The sequence below is a fragment of the Phoxinus phoxinus genome, assembly GCF_949152265.1.
Source record: "Phoxinus phoxinus genome assembly, chromosome: 2".
Taxonomy (NCBI): domain Eukaryota; kingdom Metazoa; phylum Chordata; class Actinopteri; order Cypriniformes; family Leuciscidae; genus Phoxinus; species Phoxinus phoxinus.
In genome coordinates this window covers 47,062,500-47,079,999 of record NC_136877.1, presented here as the reverse complement: position 1 = coordinate 47,079,999, position 17,500 = coordinate 47,062,500, and the positions used below count along the sequence as shown (strand labels likewise).

Sequence of the window (17,500 nt, the reverse complement as noted above, 5' to 3'; positions counted from 1 at the left end):
TGTGTGTGTGTGTGTGTGTGTGTGTGTGTGTGTGTGTGTGTGTGTGTGTGAAAGACAGACAGACAGAGAGACAAACTCGGGACAAAACGTTCGTCTTCTGCGAGATCCTGTCGAGCTTTTAGCTCTTCTTTTATCAGTTGTGTATCCGAAGCGCACTAAAACCCAGACATCACCATCACCCGGAGAGCACAGGGTGGAGGGGGGAAAGAGAACGGAAGAAACAAAGAGAGAAAGGAGGAGAAATAGGAGAAACATGGGAGGTAGCCAGTTGAAATAATGTATCCTGACATCTGTGCCTGCGCAGGGCTCGAGGGAGAGAGAGAGAGAGCGAATGAAAAAGAGGGAGATGGACAGAAAGAATCAGATGAAATAGAGATGATGGATTGTGGGAAGGACAATGAAAGCAATAACTAAGATTTGTGTGCAAATATGCGTGTGTGTGTGTGTGTGTGTGTGTGTGTGTGTGTGTGTGTGTGTGTCTGTGTGTGTCTACTGTGACAGGAAATATGTTTGATTAAGGCTTGTTTGTGCGGTTTGATTTGCTGAATGTGACATACTTTCTGTTGTGTGTTTGTCCTCGGTGGATTCACACACTGGAGCAGGAATAGAAGAGTGAGCGTTTGGATGTGTTTGAGAGAGAAAGAACGACAGAAAGAGAAAGCGGTGTTGGTCTGTGTTTATGTAAAGGAACTAAATTAGTTATTCAAGCTTTTCCAAAGCCACACTGAGTGAACAAGAGTATCCTGGGCTGGCTTCCTTAAAATGACAGGATGTGCAAGTATATGTAAGTGTTTTGATCTTAAAGTGTGTGTGTGTGTGTGTGTGTGTGTGTGTGTGTGTGTGTGTGTGTGTGTGTGTGTGTGTGTGTGTGTGTGTGTGTGTGTGTGTGTGTGTGTGTGTGTGTGTGTGTGTGTGTGTGTGTGTGTGTGTGTGTGTGTGTGTGTGTGTGTGTGTGTGTGTGTGTGTGTGTGTGTGTGTGTGTGTGTGTGTGTGAAAGAGAGAGCATAACGACGGCATTTAAAAGAGATAAATATGGTTTATACAGTAGTTTCCTACGCAAACACACTGCCTTTTTTCTGACTGCTGTTTCAGTTTTCTGAAAAATACAATTCACTGATTCATTTATATATTTAAAATGTTGTACTTGTGTGTGTGTACAGGTGAAACTCAAAAAAAATGTATATGGTGCAAAAGTTCATTTATTTCAGTAATTCAACTTAAAAGGTGAAATTAATATATTATATAGACTCATTACATGCAAAGTGAGATATTTCAAGCCTTTATGTGTTATAATGTTGATGATTATGGTTAAAAAACAAATTCAAAATTAGAATATTGTGAAAAGGTTTCCATAAGCTGTAAGCCATAATCATCAAAATTATAACAAATAAAGGCTTGAAATATCTCACTTTGCATGTAATGAGTCTATATAATATATTAGTTTCACCTTTTAAGTTGAATTACTGAAATAAATGAACTTTTGCACGATATTCAGAGTTTCGCCTGTATGTCACAAACAGAGACACATCTAAACACACACACAGTCCTAATCGATACAGCAATATTCTAACTTTTTTTAAATTGTTTCATTTGGAAATGGAAAAAACTTCACACACTGAGGACCGAAATATCATCTAAAATCTCTCTCAAATAAATTGACATAATTGTTTAACACTGCAAAGTCAGATTCATTTCTGTTCATTTAAATTAATCTTACAGTGAATAAAGTAAAAAGACGTCTATTTTGTTAAATATCTAATGTATTTTTTAATTAAGTTATATAACACATGGCTATATTGGATGTATTTCATCTATAAATGTTTGATGTTCACTCTATTTCAGAGTTGTTTTCAAGATAAAATGACAGACCTTCTCAAATAAAGTCCTCAATCACAGTTTCTCCTTCACAGTTGCTTCGTGAATTGGTTCAAATGAATCAAGAAGATTCGTTCACACTGTATATCTGTCCCCATTTCCCTCATTTTCCAACTGAAGAGTTTCCAGAGCCTTCTAGTTTGAGAGCACACACACACACACACACACACACACACACACACACACACACACACACACACACACACACACACACACACACACACACACACACACACACACACACGCACGCACGCAGAGTCCCTGGCCCCCTTTATCTGAGACAGCTTTGTGTTTGGAGTGTAGGGCACAGGGATTAAGTCAGATCTATAACCGTGAATGGCGAAGTGTTGGGTTCCTCTCTCCCACAGAATTAATTACCCTAATTAGACTCCTTAATTGCATGCATTACAATCCTGGTTTCAGAGGGGAGGAACAGGCTTCACACATTGAGCAGAAGGTGCGGTGACACAAACCCAGCTGAGACATGCATCTTCTACTCCATATTAATAAACCCGTCCCCACAGCTGTAAATATATGGAAGGAATATTAGCCCTCAAAAGAGCTCATTAGTCAGTAGAAGAGCATATTAACCCATAGGACAGAACGTACCGTGTGGTAATGTCTTGTTTTTAAACGAACAACGGCTGATTTAATCTGTCCCGGCTGTGGTGAGGTTAGGGTTCTGTCTATATTTAGCATTCAAGCTTCACCGATTCGTTGATTATAACAGGAATAGTCTCGGCCTCGGACGGTATTGCACAAAAAAGCGCCGAGAGCTTTCGGCAATTTTGGGTGGTCAGGAGTATATAGGCTGCAGGTTTTTATCGGTTTCACAGGAACGTCATGTTTACAAGTTCCCAAACTTACATGTCTCTTACTATCAGTTCTTGGCCAGAATAAAATGCAACATAAGACCTCAAAATTAAAATTCGGTCATCATTTACTCACCCTTAAGTTGTTTCAAACTTGTATGAAATTCTTTCTTCTGGTGAACACAAAAAGAAGATATTTTGAACAACTTGAGGGTGAGTAAATTATGTAAATTTAAAAAAATTGAAGTGAATTATTCCTTTAATGCTGATATTCAAAAGTGGTAAGAATAAATCATCCAAAAAGGAAATTTTGGTTATCATCTTATTTCCTTCCAAGCCCGTATGACTTTCTTCTGCAGAACACAAAATATGATATTATGAACTGTTTTTGTCCACACAATAAAAGTTCAAAACAAAACTTTTAATGTACAGGCATTTTTTTCACAATATATTATTTTGTGGTCCAGTATCTTCTAGAAAGACGCACGGTTTTGGCAAGAGGAATACAGAACGATGACAGAACTTTCATTTCATTTCTGTCATTTCCTATTTATGGGTCTGATGTACAAAAAAAGTAGGCAGATTTTTCTCCAATTGGCAATCGAGAATCTGATTGGCTGGCTTGAAGCAATATCCGGGAGCCGCCGTACACCGGTTTATATCAGTTTACTGGGAAACAAAGCCTGTTACAATGAGCTCTTCTGAGGAATAACTAGTCGCCGGATTTGCCGAAGTTTGTAAAAACTTACTTGGCAAGTAAATAATATATCAATGAGCGCATATTGCTGTGCTCACTTGACATAATCTAAAAAGTGAACTGTGATTTGTTAGTAATTAAGTGGTCGGTTCTTAGCCAAATGAGATGTATTTGACTATGTTTAAGTGGATCAGACTACGCAAAAATGCAGCAACTTCATGCACTTGCAAAGTAGACAGCTCTGTTGATCTAAGGCCGTGTTTACAACGGTTATAAAGATGAGTTTTGGTCGATCGGATAAAGTGTGGACGACACTAAACACAGGTGTAAACGGGTCAAAAAACGTCCCCTTTTGACCACTTCCAGAGGTAGTCGAAAACACATTGCTTTTCGTAGTGTAAACACTTATGTGATCGAATGTGTTCAAACAGCCACAAAAGACTGACTCTCCACTATTGACCTCATGCCTAATTATGAGAATTAACCAGACGGGATTAAAACTTCGGCTGGAGACCCAAGTTTGGTATGAAGAAGAAAAAGGTACCAGGTTCTCTCGATCCTGATTTCTAACACACACTTGTGACTGTCAGAGCAGAAATTAAAGCTGATGCTCTCCGTATGTTTTTCATATGTCGTTCATATGTAAATTACACAAGCTTATTTCGTCCATTAGATCGAGAGATCAGAATAAGCCCACACATTTACCGACTATAGACCCTCCCCTCGAAGAAATCAGGACAGAAGTGGTTAAAAGTGGACAAAAGAGACGGATTAAAACACCAGGTGTAAACGGGAATGTGTCTCCCTCGTCCACTTGTGATCCGATCGACCAAAACGCATGTTAACACCAGGTGTAAACAGGGGCTCAATGACATGTGTCACATCAATAGCTCTCCGTGTAGATGTGTTAATGCTATAGGGAACTATGACTGAGGTGGTGATCTTAACTCAAATGCTCATATGCACTTTAGAAAGCGACTGGTTCATACACACACTCACTCCAAAATGCCTGTGCGCTTTTGCATTTTTAACGATTATTAAAATCTTGGCACGCCAGCCAGAGCGCTTGGTGAATTATGGCTTTGGCATCAAGACCAGCAGAATGAGAAATCTGCCAAGAAGAAAAAAATGGGGGCCAAAACGGGGTAGGAAGCAAGAAAGACGACAGAAAAGGGTCAGATAAGGGGGAGAAACTACTTTGTGCTGGTAAGATACACTAGCTTAAAAGAAAATAAATAAACTAAGATTAAAAGATTTATCCCAGGGACAGATGAGTGGATGAAGATCTGGAAGGAGATGGAACAACACATGAGAGCGGAGACGAGAGAGCCAAATGAACGGGGAGATTAATGCGTCCACAGAGGGGACTGAGTCTGAGTTAGGGTCGGGAATTAAGAAAATAAACGTATAACTCAAAGATGATGATCAACAGCACATCTTTGTATTGCGTTGTGCTCACAAAAATACAGCACAGTCTGTCAAGTCTGATTCACTACAAATGACTCTTGGCTCTTTTTAGTGAATCAGTTAAAAAGACTCACGAATCAGTACTGAAAGAATTGTTAATGTATTCACTAACAGGAAATAGCATTTGCAAATGGCAACTTTACATATGCAAAACTGAATAATTGAACTGTACAGCCAAAATTGTGAACATAATTAGTTGATTAGAATAAAAGAGATTTTGATTTTTTTTTAAATGTTTTTTAAAGAAGTCTCGTTTTGTTCACCAATGCTGCTTGTTTGATAAAAAAAAAAAGGTAAAACATTTTCTATATTAATATATTTTAAATATAATTTATTGTTTTCAAGGCAGCCATTACTCCAGTCTTCAGTGTCACATGATCCTTCAGAAATTATTCTAATATGCTGATTTGCTACTTAATAAACATTTCTTATTATTATCATTATCATCAATGATGAAAACAGTTGTGCTGCTTAATATTTTCAGGATTTTTTTTATTTAGAAAGTTTATACTTTTGATAAATTTAATGCATCCTTAATTTTTTTTTATTTTTTATAATTGTGATTAGTGGTAATGTATTGATAAAAATAATCAGGCTAATTGCATCAGTGGGGGGAAAGGGGGGGGGGGGGTAGAGAGTCATTTCAGAAGCTGATCAAGTTAATATATTTTAATAAAAGATTACGAAGATACATTTTAGTTTTTGGAATAATACCTGCAAATTAATTCCCAGTAAGGTCAGGAATGTGTTTTCAGACATTTCGATTTTACAGTGAATATTCAACCGGAAATAAAAGTAAATCAGAATCTGAACCAGAATTGTTCGATCTCTCGCCCGCTTGTTCAGTAGCACACACTCTTCACTTCTCTCGCTCTCTCTCCATCGGTCTCTCTCATGGACAGCTGGTCAACCCCAATCCCACCCCAGCTCTTTAATCTCCCTCCACACACAGCAAACATCCTCTCTGCCCAAAGTCTGTTTACCCAAAAAGTGTGTTTGCCATGCGAGTGTGTGGTTGATGAATAGATGATCTATGAAGATGATCTAGGGAGAATTACAACATGAGCTTCTGTGTGATTTGTGCATGTGTGTGTGTGGTTATTGTGTTTCACACACACAGCTGCGTGCATGTGTGTGTGTCTCTGTTCATTATTGCTATTAACGGGTCATGTTTGCGTGATCTCGCACACTAAATTGCGGCCATGTCGTCGTGTTTCTGCATTCGGCCCAGTGAGGCGGGGTCAAGGGTCAATGGCATGGTGAGCGCTGGATAAGCGGACCCCCTGTTCCCGGGAAACACATCCCTCCACAAGTGGTTCCTCAGCAGAATCAGGCACAATGCTGGCTTTGTGTGTGTGTGTGTGTGTGTGTGTGTGTGTGTGTGTGTGTGTGTGTGTGTGTGTGTGTGTGTGTGTGTGTGTGTGTGTGTGTGCATGTGTGGTTAAATGAATCACACAATGTTAGTTGGAATCCAATTAGTGTGGATTTTTTCTATCTGACCTTTGGGGAGTATCTGTTCAATCCATCCATCCACACACACACACACACACACACACACACACACACATACACACACGCGCGCGCACACACGCACACACGTTGGTTTCACTATATCTCATATTTTACACAGAAGTGATATTTGCTCAACTGCAACTCTAAGCCTAAACTAACTAACCCTCACACAAATCTGTTAATACTGTAGTAAATAAAATAAAAACACATAAGAAAAATGTGAAAGGAATAGTTTATGCTAAATTTAAATGTGTCATTATTTTCCAACTTTACTTTCCAAACCTTTATAACTTTTTGAGCTGCAGAATACACACAAAAACAGAAACGTTGAGCAGCGACTTTCATTGTATTGACAAAAAAACTGTTAAATGGTAACAATTTACAATATGGATTAACTAACATTAACTAACAATGAGTAATACATGTTTTGCATTAATCTTTGAACTATTTTTGCATGTTTTGCATTAACTTTAATGTTAGTTAAAAAAGTGTTTATTGTTAGTTCATGCTAGCTCAGATGCATTAAATAATATTACAGATACAACTTTTGATGTTAATAATGTATTACTAAATGTTGAAATTATCATTAAAGTCCCCCTGTAGTCAATCATTTTATCCCTTAAAACTCATCTTTGATCACCAAAATTACATTTTTTTTAATTCTTCACGCCTTAAAATAGCTTGAATGTAACTCGACACCCTCATTTAAAGGGCACCTATTATGGAATTTTGAAATGTACCTTTCATGTAGTGTGTAACATAGATCTAAGTGAACAAAAACATCCTGCAAAGTTTGAAATATGAAAGTGCACCGTATATAAAGTTATTGTCTTTCAAAAGTAAGAGTCGACTCTGAGTCATTTTTATGAATCGTTAGAAGACCGAAGCTTTTTCTCTGACTAGATGACGCCAACTTGTGAAGTTATTTGAATACGATACGCCCACTTATTGCGCTCCAAGGCCAGCAGGGAAAATATCATGGCGACGGGACGCTGTGTTCTGAAGTGCGACTCAAAAGCAAACTTTTTTCATCTGCCCAAGGAGGAGCATTTGAAGAATAAGTGGCTACAATTCATATATACAACTATACCACAGAAGTATAGTCCGAGCCTTGTGCTTTGCTCGCGCCATTTTCAAGACGATTGCTTTACCAACTTAAATGCACTCAAACTGGGATTCGCGAGCCGGCTGATATTGAAGGAAGGTTCAGTTCCAAGTGTATTTGCATCAGCTTCCTCCTCCGTATCACAACCTGTAAGTGTTATTAATAATTGTTGCTTTTATGTTTTATGTAGCGTGCTTAATAATTATTTTGTTTGTTGTGTAAGCACCGTTTAGCTTCTAGGTCTTCAATGACAATTGTATTGAGATATGTGAAGTGTTTGTCGTTGTTTTCGGAGTTGTCTTAAAGAATAGAGTAATACCTCGTAGTAACGTAACTACATTTTATTTTTTTTATTTTTGTAAAAACGTTATGTTTATGCATCGGGCTAACGCAAACAAAGACTGATTGTGCTTTTACAATATGAACTCTGGGCTATGCTCGCTAACATAACATTACATTCTTTATCTTATTTTTAGTTTTTTACTACAAACTACAAAGCAGTGGACTATAATCATTATTATAATACAATTTAATTGATAAAAACATCATTGTACTTAGTGTTAAACAATAAGTATTATCTCTGTAAACACTGCTGGGTCGTCTGACCAATTAACGCAGATTAGCGTCGCACAAAGGAGGGGTTTGAAAAACGAGTCGTTGAACGATTCATTTGGGAGTCGGTGAGCAAATCAGGTAAAAATAAATGCATATTATACGACAACAAAAGTGTTTTTTGTCATTGCATGCATGTAAAACTGTTGTTGGGGACTCCCTAAACAACATTAGGAACATTTTAAATGTCATAATAGGTGCCCTTTAATAAACGCGGTTCTATGAATATGCAAATTAGCCCCGCCTCCGCTCACTCACACCAGCTCAGAGATCCACTCGTTGACGATCACACATTGATCTGATTGGTTACAAGGTAGTTTGTGACGTCAGAAACACCAGCCATTTCAAACCGTGTTTTTGAGACTGTCTTTGGTTCGGTGCAGTTTTAAAGAGAAAATACTCAGCAATGCTTTTGACTTATGAATTTGCACATAACTTGTGCTAATAATTTGACTTAAAGCATATTAAAAACACCACATAGACATACAAACAAAGCTTAATTGTCACCACAGGGGGAACCTAGATTTATAAATGCTTTAGAAGTATTGTGTTAGTTCATGTTTACAAATGAAACCTTATTAGAAAGTGTTACCAAAATATAATATTTTTTTATATTATTTTTATACATATTTTTGTTCCGCAGAAGAAAGCAAGTCACGTTTAGTAGAAGGACACGAGGATGAGTAAATGACAGAAGTTTCTTGTTTAGGTGAACTGTCCCTCGACACACGTTGGGTTTGGCCATGCTGCACTATTAGGACATTTAAAAAAAAAATTCCCCTGACAAGTATAGGCGGACCTGTACACCCATAGACACACACACTGCACTGTTCTGATTCATGACCTAAATTGGTGAGGCGAACTGTCACATTCACTTACACACACTCCGCAAACACACTCCGCAACTTTTCTTTCCCAAACCTTCTTTCTTCCTTCTGTCCCACAGAATATGCTAGAGCTCAGTAAAAAATGATTTTCAGATTCACCACAAACTTCATTTGAGCAATATCGCTCAAATAAAGTTTTACTCTGTCAGTGTTTTCTGTACAGCTTTTCAACGGTGAGGCAGAATCAACAGCCCAACAGCAAAATAAGTCATATTTTACATTAGTTTGCAGGCCAAATTATAAGTGATAAGATAAAAAGCCAGCAGATAATGTAAGAAATCCCGTCTTTCGATTAAAGGGGTGGTTGATTATGATTTCACTTTTGTAACTGTAGTTAGTGTGTAATGTTGCTGTTTGAGCATAAACAACATCTGCAAAGTCACCAACCCTAAAATTTACATAAACCCCGCCCCCTGAACACGATTTATAGATTATCATGACAGAATATGCTAATCAGTGACTAGAAGATAACTACACATAAGTTACATAAATTCATCAACTAACCATTCAGAAATGTCCTGTTGCTTCTACATGTTGTCACTTCTTCTTGAGTCTCTCCATCATTGTCTGACTCCGATTTGAACATAAAAGGCTAAAAGTTTTTGAAATGTCCAGTACATGTCTGTGTGAGGTAATCGAAGCTGCTGCTAACGCACGAGCTCTTGTAGCTCCGCCCCCTGTGCTGGAGCAGCAGCTCATTTGCATTTAAAGGGACAGACACAAAACCAGGCGTTTTTGCTCACCCTCAAAAAGTGACAATTTTAACATGCTATATAAAAATATCTGTGGGGTATTTTGAGCTAAAACTTCACATACACACTCTGGGGACATCAGAGACTTATTTTACATCTTGTGGAAAGGGGCATTATACCACCCCTTTAAGATGTCCTCACAGGCTTCTAATCTGATTTAAGATTCAATTCTTTTAGTGAATCAAAAGCATACAACGCTACTAGGGTAGTCGAATTCACAAACAATTGACTCATATGAACCAGTTCTTTTAACCGAATCAAAAATCAAATAGTTCCACTCACGAACAAATTACTCTTATAAGACGTTGTTTTAAATGAATCATTAACTAAAAGACTTACTCTAAACGTAAGCTCTTTCATGTGAGTTCATAACTGAAATTATAATTTGTTTAACTTATTTTACACGTTGTTATGAAAACTCTTGTACAAAAGAAATACTATTTAAATTTGATATGCACAGAGCAGTTTGTGCTTGTGTTGATAATATCAGTTAAATAGCAACTGAACAGCATTTCAACAGAATTACATTAAGCAAAATTGACAAATGAATCAGAATCAAACTGAATCGGAATCGAATCTCTGGTATTTTCTACTGTACATGATGGTGATTTTGGGTTTAAAATGCCTTGTGACATTTGTTCGTCACGATGAAGGCAAATCCTGACCCATAAACACATTTTCAAGTGCCATAATCTCAGTGTAAGTGTGTCACAATCTTCTGTTCAGCATGATTTGATCAGCATGACATGTTCATCTGTGTGTGTGTGTGTGTTTGTGTGTGTGTGTGTGTGTGTGTGTGTGTGTGTGTGTGTGTGTGTGTGTGTGTGTGTGTGTGTGTGTGTGTGTGTGTGTGTGTGTGTGTGTGTGTGTGTGTGTGTGTGTGTGTGTGATATTCCTCGAATCCGTACAGCCAATGTTATTCTGATCACTGTCATCGCTCAGGGAATGGTTGTGCTCATCGGTCTGCACCAAAATGTTCTGATTGGCTAAAGCTGCTAAATGAGTTTCTTCTGATCCAATTGGATCGCAAGGCCCAGATGTGCACTGATAAAAACAACTCAGGCAAAAACCGCTGGCAGAACATATACAGGCTGCTGGGAATTTAAGTGTAAAAAAATCTCTCTCTCTCTCTCACACACACACACACACACACACTCATTTACCTTTCTCTTCTCCCTGGTGTTTGTGGTTAGCTTTTGTCTCAGTAAGAAGGGAAAACTTCGGTCTGGGGGCTTTAAAACGTTCAAATATTCATCAAATATAGATCTCTCTGAATCCCTTGCTCCCTTTGCTCTTCGACCGCCTCTTCTTCTGTTTCTGTTTTCTTCTCTTTCCCTCCTTCTGTCCCTCTGCTGTTTTTCAGCTCACTCAGATTTTAAAACAGTCGCCATAAAAGAAAGCAATTAATACGGATCAACACAACACGGCACCATGAAACACTCACGACACGACGTCACACACACCGAGCCGTAAAATAATCACACAGTCTGAGTAAAATTTCAGTCTGATCTGCTGCTGTTCAGTGGAGAAACCCGGTAAACCCGTCTGTCCATCTTCCTCTCCTCCACCTCCCTCTCTCATCCTCTTTTCCTCTTGAGTTGTCTTCTCTGGGTTTGAGTGACAGTTAGCCATCTGTGTGTGTCCAACGCCACAGCAATGCCGCGCCGATAAGAAGCCCAGAGCTGCTCCTCGGTCAGGTACCCCAAATCCCTCACGCTGACTGACAGCAACGTGTGTGTGTGTGTGTTTACAAGAAACTCTGCTGTAAGATAGATACTGGGATGACTGCAGAGCAAAGAAAATCACGCTTTAAAAGAACAGCTAAGCCAAAAATGAAAATGTTGTCATCATTTACTCTCATGTCGGTCCAAACCTGAATTACTTTTTTTTTTTTAATGGAACACAAAAGAAGATGTTTTACAACAAACGCATATGGCGAGAATAAGAGCTGTCAAATGACAAAGGAGCAAAAAGTATAAAAACAAGTGCATTTTGCTTGTGTGCTGCTTTCACTCTAAACTAAAAATTCTCCTAATTTTACCGACAGCTTTAAACCCTTAAGCTTTTTTTTAATAGACATGAAAATGCACATCCCGAACTTAAATGGTTGTAATTCAAGAATGCTTTGGAATATAGATGTAAGATTGGTCTTGTTTTAAAGAAGACATTTGGCAGATTTTTGTAGAAGTGAAAAAAAATTAAGAAAGTTAAAAGTTATAGAAGTTTGAGTTTATGAAAATGTACAATGTTAAAATTTTTATTATTCATATTTTATATCAAATATATATTTTCAAAACCTGGAGGACTCTATAAATGCAAAAAAAGAAACGAAAAAAAAAGCCGAAAATCTGAACAAGTTGTGTTTAAAATTTTAGGTTGATATCTCAAAAAATCAGCTTTCAGTGAGATTTAGTTTGGGCGCAGTACCACACTTCTCCACTAGTTGACATTACTGCCCATATAAGGGCGCCTCCGATTCCATATGTTTGAGTGATCTGAACCATTATTTTTTACAATTTTCATACAATTTATGAAGTAGACATGCTATGTTAAAAGAGAATTGAATGGATGCTATCTTTTGAACTCTTGGCATGAAAACAAACTGAGGTTTCTACCATTCTTTCATGATTTTTCATGTTCATCACGATTTCAAAATAAAGGTCTGAACACGCCTTAGGCGTTTTAATTTATTTTGAAAATCAGTCACCAAATATGTAAACTTTCAAATGATAGATAGTTTGTCAAGATTAGTTTAGGTTTAGTATAGGATATTACTGTTTTAAATATGTAATGGCTGTGGTGCCAATATAAGGGGTTAAACAATTAGAGATGCACGGATATTATAACCGATTAATGTTTCATGTCATGTTCAATAACCAGTAAATTACTGATATTAAAAATATGTACTATTTTGTGTATAAAAAAGTAACACTACAATAAGGTTTCATTTGCAAATCTATTAACTAACCATGAGCAATACATTTGTTACAGTATTTATTGTTAATGTTAATTTATTGTTATTTTAATGTTAGTTAATAAAAAATACAGCGGTTCATTGTTTGTTTCATGTTAGCAGTGCATTAACTAATGTTAACAAATACAACTTTTGATTTTAATAATGTATTAGTAAATGTAGAAATACCATTTAAAAAGATGAATAAATGCTGTAGAAGTGCAGTTCATTGTTAGTAACTAATGTATTTAACTAATGAAACCTTATGGCAAAGTGTTAGCAATAAATAAATAAACAACTAAAATAAAAATAAAGTTTTAACAATGCATCACAATATTATGATGGAAAGTAAGACAGATATTAATTTTGAGATGTGCTAAAGATTACATTTAACAGTGTTATTAAAATGAGCTTTTAAACATATTTCAAATAGTGCCCAATACAGATAAAAAAATAAACAAAAACTGGGCGATAACTGCTATGCAGTGTTCGTATTCATAAACTAAATACTAAAACAATTTCTTTATTTTCATAATTTTAAATAAATCTGAAACAAACTAAAATATAACTATTAGATGGAATAACTGAAATAAAATAGGTTGAAGCTGAAGTTTTAAAATGACAAACTAAAACTAAACATAAGAATATACACTGCAGGTGCGCAGACATGCTGTCCTGTACACACGGGTGAATAAACGATGACAATTGCTTTACAAATGATGATCATTTTCATTTTGGGTTGAACTACCTCTTTAAGTGTGTGTGTGTAAACACTGTTATTAGTGACCTAAGGGCGTCTTCATGACCCATGTGATAATTAGACAACGAGATTGGAGCAGCCATAATGACCTGTCAATGCTCTCTTCCACATAAACACACACACACACACACACACACACACACTCTCTCTCTCTCTCTCTCTCTCTCTCTCTCTCTCTCTCTCTCTCTCTCTCATGAATCATTCCTGTTCCAGCTCATTTGAGCTAGGCTGCATAAATTAGCGCATGTTAAGGTAGGTTAATTAATACCATTCTCCCTAAGGTCCAAATCTCTAATGTATACTCTAATGTACACATACCCTTACACACACACACACACACACACACACACACACACACACACACACACACACACACACACACACACACACACACACACACGCGCGCGCGCACGCGCGCGCATGAAGATGTCAGAAGCCATCAAAAGTGCACTCTGTCGTAAAATAGAACATCACCCGGTCATGACAGATCCACACACAACTATTTTTAGCACGTACGCACACACATATAAACACTAAATTAAATGTTCAATGACCCTTAAAATCACTTTTCGCCTTTTTATCGGGTGGACATTGGTTTGATGGTTTCTCTCCCTCTTTCTCCATCTTGAGTGAGTGAGTGAGTGAGTGAGTGTGTGTGTGTGTGTGTGTGTGTGTGTGTGTGTGTGTGTGTGTGTGTGTGTGTGTGTGTGTGTGTGTGTGTGTGTGTGTGTGTGTGTGCACCTCCGACCTTGCATTTGAGGACTCATAGACTGGCACAGTCAGTCGATCGATTCGTCGGGGCCTGTTGGAGCAATGATAAAGCCTGCAGCGTGTGTGTGTGTGTGTGTGTGTGTGTGTGTGTGTGTGTGTGTGTGTGTGTGTGTGTGTGTGTGTGTGTGTGAGAGTGACACCTACGTTAAGGCTTAACAGTACACAGAAGAGCCCTGAATTCTGCCTGGCATCCACACACACACACACCAGAAAACTCACACTTGTTTGTCCATTGAGGAGCCGGTGGAAAAAGCTTGATTCTTATCACAGAGACACTAAAATTAGACAACACACCTTCACACATACTTTGCACATGTCATAAAAAGACACACAAAAATATGACCTCAGGCTCTTGAGCGCCGACTATTTATGACCTCCCGTATCTGAAACTCATAATCCGCTTTTAAAAGTGTTAATACAATTTGACTGACAGCTGACGTGGTGAAAGAAAATCTCTTCCGTCTTATACATTATTTATTTATTTATTTATTTATTTATTTATTTATTTCAACCCTTCTATCACTCTCTCGCTTTCATTATTTTTCTTTATGGAAATAAAGGGCTCAGACTTTTTATGATTTAAAAAAAAAATCATATTATAGAAATTGCTGGGACAGATTTCTATACATCAGGTACTTGGAATTAATATATATTAAAGAAATAGATTACCATTCAAAAGTTTGGGGTCAGTAAGATCTTTTTTTTAAAGAAATCATTACTTTTATTCAGTAAGGTTAAATTAAATTGGTAACACTTTATGGTTTCATTTGTTAACATTAGTTAACATAAACTAACAACGAAAAATATTTCTACAGCATTTATTAATCTCAGTTAATGTTACTCTCAACATTTACTAATACATGATTAAAAGTTTTAAGTTTTATTTACGAAATAACATTGAACAGTTGTATTTTTATCCATTAATTAATGAGCAAAGATTAATAAGTACAAATGTATTGCTCATTTAACTAACCTTACCTAATAGAACATTATTGTAAAGTGTTACCATTCAATTGATCAAAATTGACAGTAAATATATTAATAATGTTATAAAAAATGTCTATGTCATTCTTTTGATCTTTCTATATATCTGGGTCTAAAAAATGCAGTTCGGTTTCCACAAAAATATGAAGATGCACAACCAAACTCAACATTGATAATAATAGAAATGAGTATAAATTCAGCTTTGATCACAGGAATAAATTACATTTTGAAATATATTAAAACATGTTGACAGTATTACTGCTTTTTCTGTGTTTTTGAGCATATAAATAGTCTTAGTAAGCAATAAGAGACTTCTTTCAAAAACATTACTGACCCCAAACTTTTGACCAGTACTCTTTGTTGTACACATGGTTTTATTCTGCGTGCAGGGTCGTACTAACATCCAATTTCATGATCCAATCATTTCCTGGCGGATACATTGAGCCTAGTCCTAATTTTTTTTCCAGGTGAATATCCTTTACGGGATAATATGAGGTTATAATATCAAAATATTGGTTGCAAATGCAGTTTCAGTGTACAAATGTGACAAAAACTCCTGAGATTTGAGTGTGTTTCATTGGCGAACACCAAACTAAAGTTCTATGACTTTTCCATAACTTTTTGAATCACACTCCCATGCTTTATAGATGAAACGAACGGTTTTAATAATTGATGATCTTTACAATAGAACTGAATCAACACTGAACTGACTTCAAAATGCACAATTGTCCTGTTATCTCTGTAAAGCTGCTTTGAAAGAATCTGTATTGTATAAAGCGCTATGTAAATACAGGCGACTTGACTTGACTTTGCCAGACCGGAAAATCGTTTAAAATTCCTCTCCATTTCCAGGTTTTCCATGATGAGTGTGGGACGAATAGATTTGAAAGACATGGGCATTGCGTGTTTGGGGTCTGAGCCACTTTCCACTTTCCCGTGTCAAATCTACTTTCTGAAGTGTTGATATCGACGGGCTTCCGTTTGCGCCGGGCTCGTTCCCTCAACGCTACTGTGCAACTGTTTTAACAACAACCCCCAGTAACACGACCCGGCGCGAGATGCTTCCACTCGATAAACTCACAATCAGCAGAAGATTGGGAAACGAACTAAAAACAAACCAAAATAAACGCAGTGATGAAATGCCATCTACTCTAACACAGATTAAAACAATAAACCAGGGCGCATGCTGAATGAACACACTCTTATACAAACAAAGTCTTTTCTGCAATTAAAAGTCGCTGGTTTTTCACGTCGGACCAGAACCAGTCACTCACCGATGATGAAGTAGTCCTGGTTGGTTTTGAACTCGTGGCCCCACAGGTTGGGCGAGTACTCCTGAAACTTGATGGTGAAGCGCATGTCACTGTTGGGCTTGTCGCAGGTGAGAAGCAGGTTTGGGGCTCCGGTCACCTCACACCTGTCCGCCTGGTCCCGGGACGACACCAGGTACAGTTTATAGAACTCGTAATCGGCGGGGGCGCGGGGGCCGGGCGGCTCCGACCCGGGGCAGATGAGGTCCAGACGATCCCCGATCTGAGGGTACAGGACATAACCCTTATCATCACTGAACCTGCAGGAGGACACAGAGGGAAAGACGGAGAGTTTAATGGCATGTCATTAGAAATATGGGTTACACTTTAATTTAATGGCCCTGTTACAGTGTAATTATACATTTAAGTATATTAATTAACTACATGTACTTACTGTAGGGTTACTGTAGGATTTAGGGCTGGTTGATTGTACACTTTAAAAAATGCTGGGTTGTTTTAACCAAACTTTGGGTCAAATATAACGTTTGGGTTTGTCCATATTTGACCCAAAATTGGGTTAAAACAACCCAGCATTTTTTAGAGTGTAATTGTGCATTATTTATAGTTATTACAATAGTAAATGCATGTAAGGTCACATTAAAATAAAGTGTTACCAAAATGTGGCATGGCTAAAAACAAATAAATAATGAATAATTAAGGTTGTACTTTATTTAAAGGTGGCTCAGTTGCATTGTACTTCCTCCTATAAGTACTAAGTAATATTTATATAACTACATGTAGTTATGCATAGGGGTTGTTTAGGGTTAGTTGATTGTAATTATGCATAATTTACTGTTTTTTCTATTGTAAGTACATGTAGTAACGTCACCTTAAATAAAGTGTTACACTAATTCATTAAAATTATAATTATACAAATTAAAAAAATAAATACCATCAAAATAGTCTAAAACAACAATCCAAAGATGGTGTGATATAAAATATAAAATGATCAAATGTTTTTTTTTAGAAACCTTTAATTATTTTTAGCAAAATGTTAATTCAT

The 17,500-nt window shown here is 37.1% G+C and overlaps 1 protein-coding gene across 1 annotated transcript in view; it reads right to left on the bottom strand.

The window, feature by feature from the left end:
- Window positions 1-17,500, bottom strand: part of efnb3b (ephrin-B3b) — a 93,279-nt gene that overhangs the window by 26,178 nt on the left and 49,601 nt on the right. The window contains exon 2 of the mRNA XM_079591573.1: window positions 16,462-16,757. Coding sequence (XP_079447699.1) covers window positions 16,462-16,757 — 296 coding nt within the window. The remainder of the gene's footprint in view (window positions 1-16,461; window positions 16,758-17,500) is intronic.